The sequence below is a fragment of the Patiria miniata genome, unplaced genomic scaffold (genome assembly GCF_015706575.1).
Source record: "Patiria miniata isolate m_02_andy unplaced genomic scaffold, ASM1570657v1 HiC_scaffold_13, whole genome shotgun sequence".
Taxonomy (NCBI): domain Eukaryota; kingdom Metazoa; phylum Echinodermata; class Asteroidea; order Valvatida; family Asterinidae; genus Patiria; species Patiria miniata.
The window spans coordinates 3,815,979-3,824,243 of NW_024037051.1; the positions used below are offsets into that span (position 1 = coordinate 3,815,979).

An 8,265-nucleotide genomic window follows, 5' to 3' on the forward strand; every position below is an offset into this window, starting at 1 on the left:
GGCATAATTGAAACTTCAAAGGCTGACGGAGTTGTGTGGTTTTATTGTGAATAGTTCAACTTTGACATTTTGTATTAAGATTGATAGGCCTACACTCTTAAGATGTTCTGGCATAATTTCATTTCAGTTGACAATGTGCCTCCTGTGATTAACTGCCCAGCCAACATCATTCAAGAAGTCACGACTGGCAATCGGAATGGAGTTGAAGTAACGTGGAATTTACCCACAGCTACAGACAACAGTGGATCTACGCCAACTGTCATTCTGACCTCAGATCAACAGCTGGGACCCGGTGCCTTCTTCCAGTTCGGAAGTTACACCATTGCTTATAGCGCCGTTGATGGGGCAAGCAATTCCGCCGAATGTTCCTTTACTGTAACTGTTGGTAAGTTACCATTTCTCGATAAGTTGAAATATTTCGGAATGAAATAATGTAAAAGAGCGTCTCTTTGATTCTCAATTCTTGTCAGTCCTAATCTCCGCTATCACTTTTTATTTAATGACACGGTGAATAAGTCCACAAATATGTATGTAAATATGTCACAAACCTGGGTCCTCCTACCCTCTCACACGCAATGTGTCCCCGGTCTCATCATAACAACGCTCAGACAAAATATTAAATGCAGGAAATTTATAGGGTACAACTATTTATTTACACTATCTACACAAATATATCAAAATCAGCAAATGGGGAGAATTCAGCTTATTAAATTATAAAATGAAAACACCAGATTCATACTCTAATTTCATGACCTATAGGACCAATATTAATACATACATATTCACCATACATCGACACTCCCAAAACCGAAGGGCTTTACAACCTGACGTCGCTGAAAGGCGAAAAGCTAACAGTTCACTTTAGGATGAGTCTCTGTCCAGCGGTCCACGAACCGGTCCTTGCTTGACTATGAAGTGGTGGACGATTCTTGGGGCTTGGAGGATCAGATGGCCGCGACCTTGGTCTTGAGCGGAAGGGCCTCAGGGATGTATCGACCGGTGGGATGTATCGGCTCAGTCCCCAACCAATGGGTGGATCCAACAATGAACGGCGTGTGGACTTAACTCCACAAAAAGGAGCCCTGAAATAATATTAAATATAATTTTAACCACCTACCCTATTTTCAGGCTGTAATTATAGAATCAACAAATCACACAAAAATATTTTCATCAGCCCAAAAGGGGCGTGTCCCATGAAGCAGATTTGCAACGTAACGCATTCAAATATGCACAAGGTACAATACAGCCAAATTGATACATTCACTGATGTTTAAATGAATTAATTACTTTATACTAATGAAACAAATATTAAAATGAAACTTACAGTATATTACTGGCTCCTAAAACTTGGACCACTGTCAGAGGATGCAAAATTCGCTGTCTAAAACACAGCTCTTCAGACCAGGCAAACTTCCAGCCAAAATGGCAGGAAAACTCTATCTGCAACTAACAATGCTGAAGGGTAGGCTATCGCCTTATCTGGATTCTCAAACATCCACTCAGTAGTAAGACTTAGCAAAAAAAGTAGCTTTATCTTCAAAATGTTGGAGCTATCGCTCTACAGTGTGCTATCGCACCACAAGCCTGTCTGCTTCTAACTAAAACTGCTACCAATGCATGTATGTGCACACTTCAGTGAGCCAGTATTATGCTAATTTAACCTTAAGAAAGTTTACCTGCACATGCCACACACAGAAGTAAACTATGCAGGACCACACCTTAATTTGCATAAAATGTCTATATAAAAGGAATTAGGCCAAACTTCGCCACACGTAGTTCAAACAAATCCTAAGGAACTTACACTTGGCGTAAAATATCAGGCTGACCTGTGACAAAATAAATAAAGAGCAAAATTGCAAAATCTTTCCGGATAGATAACATCAAGGGGAACGGGATGTCGGATCTTACCAATAGCAACTGAATGTCCAAAGCTGAATCAGATAATACACCCTCGTAAAAGAGAGGAAGAGAGAATACAAACATCATTGATCACTTCGTTCAAGAGTTAAAGGTTAAAGAAATTGGTCAATATATATTGAAAGTTACAAGTTCCTATCATAAAACCGTTTAGAAGAAAACCCGCGGAAACGTATTTTACGGAAAAAAATAAAAAAAGAAAGATTAATCGTAACAAGTCCAAAGAGTGGTCGGGATGTGCCCAACCGCTCAAAAATCCAGCCAGAGGTTAAGGCCAAAAAAAAAGTATCCGTTTTCTGGTATGGAGCTTGTCCAAAAAGTGGTGCGGCGACGCGATATTTTTTTTTTACCTGACTTTTTTGCTACAAATGTCGGCTGATGACTGCAAATGGTGCCCGACTTAACTTAGTGAAAATATATGGGAGTCCAGAGAGGCTACATTAAGCTTATTCTCGATCATAACCCCAATTTAAAATTGTGCAGCAGCAGGATTCCAGTCAAACCAGTGAGTTTGGCGGTTTTGAGACATCATCTTTCATTGAAAAAAAAAACTTTTTCATTTTGCCGACGCGCACGGTTATACGGCGACGCGCGTGCATACCAGAAACCGGAAACTATTTTTTGGCCTAATGAAATAACGAGGAAACGCACACATAATTATTATGAAATTGGAAGATTCAGAACTCAATCACAAGTCAGTTATATTTCTTGAATTCATCGCATTATCGCTTAGGAGATATGGAGTTATTTTAGTTCTCACTGAGTATTATATTCATCTGTATGGGCAAACATTGTCCGTGCACGACTTTGTATCAAGGCAATTTGCGTTTCTTCTAATAATTACCGGTACATGTAAATAAAAGTATTGTTTGCAATTACCCATGAATTTATTGGTGGTTACGTGTGAGACAGTGATGAGTGATATGAGCAAGTCTCTGAATACCTTAACATCGAGCAAGATATATTGGCCTGTTTATTTTCCACATGCTGTTTTGTTATTTGTCTTCTGTATTCAACGAAATCATCCATTTTTGTTACTTTTCAGTGCATCGAGTACCACCTGTACTCACTTGCCCACCCAACTTTTTTGAAGAAGTGTCAGGTGGCGTTCAGAATGGAATATTGAAATGCCATATGTGCAACGTTTATCCTTTCCCAATCATTGGTCGAAAAGTGCACTATTAAATTACCACTATCTATCCATTTCAGTGGATCGTGTACCACCTGTGATCACTTGCCCAGCTGACATCACCCAACGAGTCACGATTGACAATCGGAATGGAATTGAAGTAGAATGGAGTCCTGCAACAGCCACAGACAACAGTGGAGCTGAACCAAATGTCTTGCTGGGCTCAAATGCACAACAAGGACCTGGTTCCTTCTTCCAGTTTGGAACCTACAGTATTCTCTACATTGCCTCAGATGGGGCAAGCAATTCCAGGACATGTTCTTTTACTGTGACAGTTGGTAAGTTTTTTTCATCAAGGATGTGTTTTTTTCTGAAATCAAGATAAAGTGTGTCAGTTGTGTAAAGTGATTAATTTAGTCTCATTTCAAAAACGATAATTGTTTTGGACTGGGGATATTTAACATTCCTGCTATAATGACAGATCACCAATGAAAGATCTTGAAGTTGCACCTATACTAAGGTTAAATTAGAAATAACAGACTTGGGTAATTAGTAGGCATTTAATTAAGGTCTGCAAAACTAACCAGTACATCAAACTCCGGTTACTTTTACATGGGTAAAAGTTTGCGGGATCAAGAATTGTTAACAAACATAATTCATCCTACACAACATAAATTGTTTCATTCAGTGCACGGCATTAAATAACCATATACCAAAACAAAAATATTATTTTTTTTCTGTAGAATTTTCCAGAGCAAAAGATGAAATCACAATGTTTTTGATGGGCTATTCATATGTATTTCTAATAATCTTGGGTCAACTGCAGTATTCTATTGCATAATTGAAACTTCAAAGGCTGACGGAGTTGTGTGGTTTTATTGTGAATGGTTCAACTTTGACATTTTGTATTAAGATTGATAGGCCTACACTCTTAAGATGTTCTGGCATAATTTCATTTCAGTTGACAATGTGCCTCCTGTGATCAACTGCCCAGCCAACATCATTCAAGAAGTCACGACTGGCAATCGGAATGGAGTTGAAGTAACGTGGAATTTACCCACAGCTACAGACAACAGTGGATCTACGCCAACTGTCATTCTGACCTCAGATCAACAGCTGGGACCCGGTGCCTTCTTCCAGTTTGGAAGTTACACCATTGCTTATAGCGCCGTTGATGGGGCAAGCAATTCCGCCGAATGTTCCTTTACTGTAACTGTTGGTAAGTTACCATTTCTAGATAAGTTGAAATATTTCGGATTGAAATAATGTAAAAGAGCGTCTCTTTGATTCTCAATTCTGGTCAATCCTAACGCCGCCATTATTTTTTTGTTTAATGACACGGTGAATAAGTCCACAAATATGTATGTAAATAAATCAAGAGCAATATCTCAAAATCTTTCCGGATTGATAACATCAAGGGGGACGGGATGTCGGATCTTACCAATAGCAACTGATTGACCTAAGCTGAATCAGATAATACACCCTTGTAAAAAAGAGGGAGAGAGAATACAAACATTATTGATCACTTTGTTCAAGAGTTAAAGGTTAAAGAAATTGGTCAATATATATTGAAAGTTACAAGTTCCTATCATAAAACCGTTGAGGAGAAAACCCGCGGAAAGGTATTTTACGGAAAAAAAATAAGAAAGAAAGATTAATCGTAACAAGTCCCAAGAGCGGGCGGGATGTAGCCCGACCGCTCAAAAATACAGCTAGAGGTTAAGGCTAAAACGAAAAAAAGGATCCGTTTTCTGGTATGGAGCTTGTCCAAAAAGTGGTGCGGCGACGCGACTTTTTTTTTTTTACCTGACTTTTTGCTTCAAATGTCGGCTGATGACTGCCAATGGTGCCCGACTAAAGTGAATATATATAGGAGTCCAGAAAGGCTACATACAGCTTATTCTCGATCATAACCCCAAGTTAAAATTGTGCAGCAGCAGGATTCCAGTCAAACAAGTGAGTTTGGCGGTTTTGAGACATCATCTTTCATTGAAAAAAAAAACCTTTTTCATTTTGCCGACGCGCATGGTTATACTGCGACGCGCGCGCATACCAGAAACCGGAAAGTTCTTTTTTGACCTAATGAAATAACGAGGAAACCCACACATAATTATTATGAAATTGGAAGATTCAGAACTCAATCACAAGTCAGTTATATTTCTTGAATTCATCGCATTATCGCTTAGGGGATATGGAGTTATTTCAGTTCTCACTGAGTATTATATTAATCTGTATGGGCAAACATTGTCCTTGCACGACTTTGTATCAAGGCAATTTGCGTTTCATCTAATAGTTACCGGTACATGTAAATAAAAGTATTGTTTGCAATTACCCATGAATTTATTGGTGGTTACGTGTGAGACAGTGATGAGTGATATGAGCAAGTCTCTGAATACCTTAACATCGAGCAAGATATATTGACCTGTTTATTTTCCACATGCTGTTTTGTTATTTTTCTTCTGTATTCAATGAAATCATCCATTTTTGTCACTTTTCAGTGTATCGAGTACCACCTGTACTCACTTGCCCACCCAACTTTTTTGAAGAAGTCTCAGGTGGCGTTCAGAATAGAATATTGAAATGCCATATGTGCAACGTTTATCCTTTCCCAATCATTGGTCGAAAAGTGCACTATTAAATTACCACTATCTATTCATTTCAGTGGATCGTGTACCACCTGTGATCACTTGCCCAGCTGACATCACCCAACGAGGCACGATTGACAATCGGAATGGAATTGAAGTAGAATGGAGTCCTGCAACAGCCACAGACAACAGTAGAGCTGAACCAAATGTCTCCCTGGGCTCAAATGCACAACAAGGACCTGGTTCCTTCTTCCAGTTTGGAACCTACATTATTCTCTACATTGCCTCAGATGGGGCAGGCAATTCCAGGACATGTTCTTTTACTGTTACAGTTGGTAGGTTTTTTCATCAAGGATGTGTTTTTTTTCTGAAATCAAGAAAAAGTGTGTCAGTTGTGTAAAGTGATTAATTTTGTCTCATTTCAATAACGAATTTTTTTTTGGACTGGGGATATTTAACATTCCTGCTATAATGTTTGTACAACAGACACCAATGAAAGATCTTGAAGTTGCACCTATACTAAGGTTAAATAAGAAATAACAGACTTGGGTAATTAGTAGGCATTTAATTAAGGTCTGCAAAACCAACCAGTACGTCAAACTCCGGTTACTTTTTACATGGGTAAAAGTTTGCGGGATCAAGAATTGTTAACAAACATAATTCATCCTACACAACATAGATTGTTTCATTCAGTGCACGGCATTAAATAAGATCACCAAAACCAAAAATATTATTTTTTTCTGTAGAATTTTCCAGGGCAAAAGATGAAATCACAATGTTTTTGATGGGCTATTCATATGTAATACTAATAATCTTGGCTCAACTGCAGTATTCTATGGCATAATTGAAACTTCAAAGGCTGACGGAGTTGTGTGGTTTTATTGTGAATGGTTCAACTATGATATTTTGTATTAAGATTGATAGGCCTACACTCTTAAGATGTTCTGGCATAATTTCATTTCAGTTGACAATGTGCCTCCTGTGATCATCTGCCCAGCCAACATCATTCAAGAAGTCACGACTGGCAATCGGAATGGAGTTGAAGTAACGTGGAATTTACCCACAGCTACAGACAACAGTGGATCTACGCCAACTGTCATTCTTACCTCAGATCAACAGCTGGGACCCGGTGCCTTCTTCCAGTTCGGAAGTTACACCATTGCTTATAGCGCCGTTGATGGGGCAAGCAATTCCGCCGAATGTTCCTTTACTGTAACTGTTGGTAAGTTACCATTTCTAGATAAGTTAAAATATTCCGGATTGAAATAATGTTAAAGAGCGTCTCTTTGATTCTCAATTCTGGTCAATCCTTAACGCCGCTGTCACTTTTTGTTTAATGACACGGTGAATAAGTCCACAAATATGTATGTGAATAAATAAAGAGGAAAATCGCAAAATCTTTCCGGATAGATAACATCAAGGGGGACGGGATGTCGGATCTTACCAATAGCAACTGATAGACCTAAGCTGAATCAGATAATACACCCTCGTAAAAGAGAGGGAGAGAGAATACAAACATCATTGATCACTTTGTTCAAGAGTTAAAGGTTAAAGAAATTGGTCAATATATATTGAAAGTTACAAGTTCCTATCATAAAACCGTTGAGGAGAAAACCCGCGGAAACGTATTTTAAGGAAAAAAATAAGAAAGAAAGATTAATCGTAACAAGTCCAAAGAGCGGTCGGGATGTGCCCGACCGCTCAAAAATCCAGCCAGAGGTTAAGGCCCCCAAAAAAGTATCCGTTTTCTGGTATGGAGCTTGTCCAAAAAGTGGTGCGGCGACGCGACTTTTTGCTTCAAATGTCGGCTGATGACTGTAAATGGTGCCCGACTAAAGTGAATATATATAGGAGTCCAGAAAGGCTACATACAGCTTATTCTCGATCATAACTTCAAGTTAAAATTGTGCAGCAGCAGGATTCCAGTCAAACCAGTGAGTTTGGCGGTTTTGAGACATCATCTTTCATTAAAAAAAAAGGCTTTTTCATTTTGCTGACGCGCATGGTTATACGGCGACGCGCGCGCATACCAGAAACCGGAAAGTTCTTTTTTGGCCTAATGAAATAACGAGGAAACGCACACATAATTATTATGAAATTGGAAGATTCAGAACTCAATCACAAGTCAGTTATATTTCTTGAATTCATCGCATTATCGCTTAGGAGATATGGAGTTATTTCAGTTCTCACTGAGTATTATATTCATCTGTATGGGCATACATTGTCCGTGCACGACTTTGTATCAAGGCAATTTGCGTTTCATCTAATAGTTACCGGTACATGTAAATAAAAGTATGTTTGCAATTACCCATGAATTTATTGGTGGTTACGTGTTAGACAGTGATGAGTGATATGAGCAAGTCTCTGAATACCTTAACATCGAGCAAGATATATTGGCCTGTTTATTTTCCACATGCTGTTTTGTTATTTTTCTTCTGTATTCAATGAAATCATCCATTTTTGTTACTTTTCAGTGCATTGAGTACCACCTGTACTCACTTGCCCACCCAACTTTTTTGAAGAAGTCTCAGGTGGCGTTCAGAATGGAATATTGAAATGCTATATGTGCAACGTTTATCCTTTCCCAATCATTGGTCGAAAAGTGCACTATTAAATTACCACTATCTATTCATT

The 8,265-nt window shown here is 38.7% G+C and overlaps 1 protein-coding gene across 1 annotated transcript; it reads left to right on the top strand.

Moving 5' to 3' along the window:
- The first annotated feature begins 80 nt into the window (after window positions 1-80).
- Window positions 81-6,137, top strand: LOC119721515 (hyalin-like). The gene is made up of 5 exons (XM_038191592.1): window positions 81-385; window positions 3,127-3,384; window positions 4,008-4,265; window positions 5,709-5,966; window positions 6,118-6,137. Exons 1-5 carry the CDS (start codon window positions 103-105, stop codon window positions 6,135-6,137), a joined length of 1,077 nt encoding a protein of 358 aa, XP_038047520.1. The 5' UTR covers window positions 81-102.
- The last annotated feature ends 2,128 nt before the right edge of the window (window positions 6,138-8,265 follow it).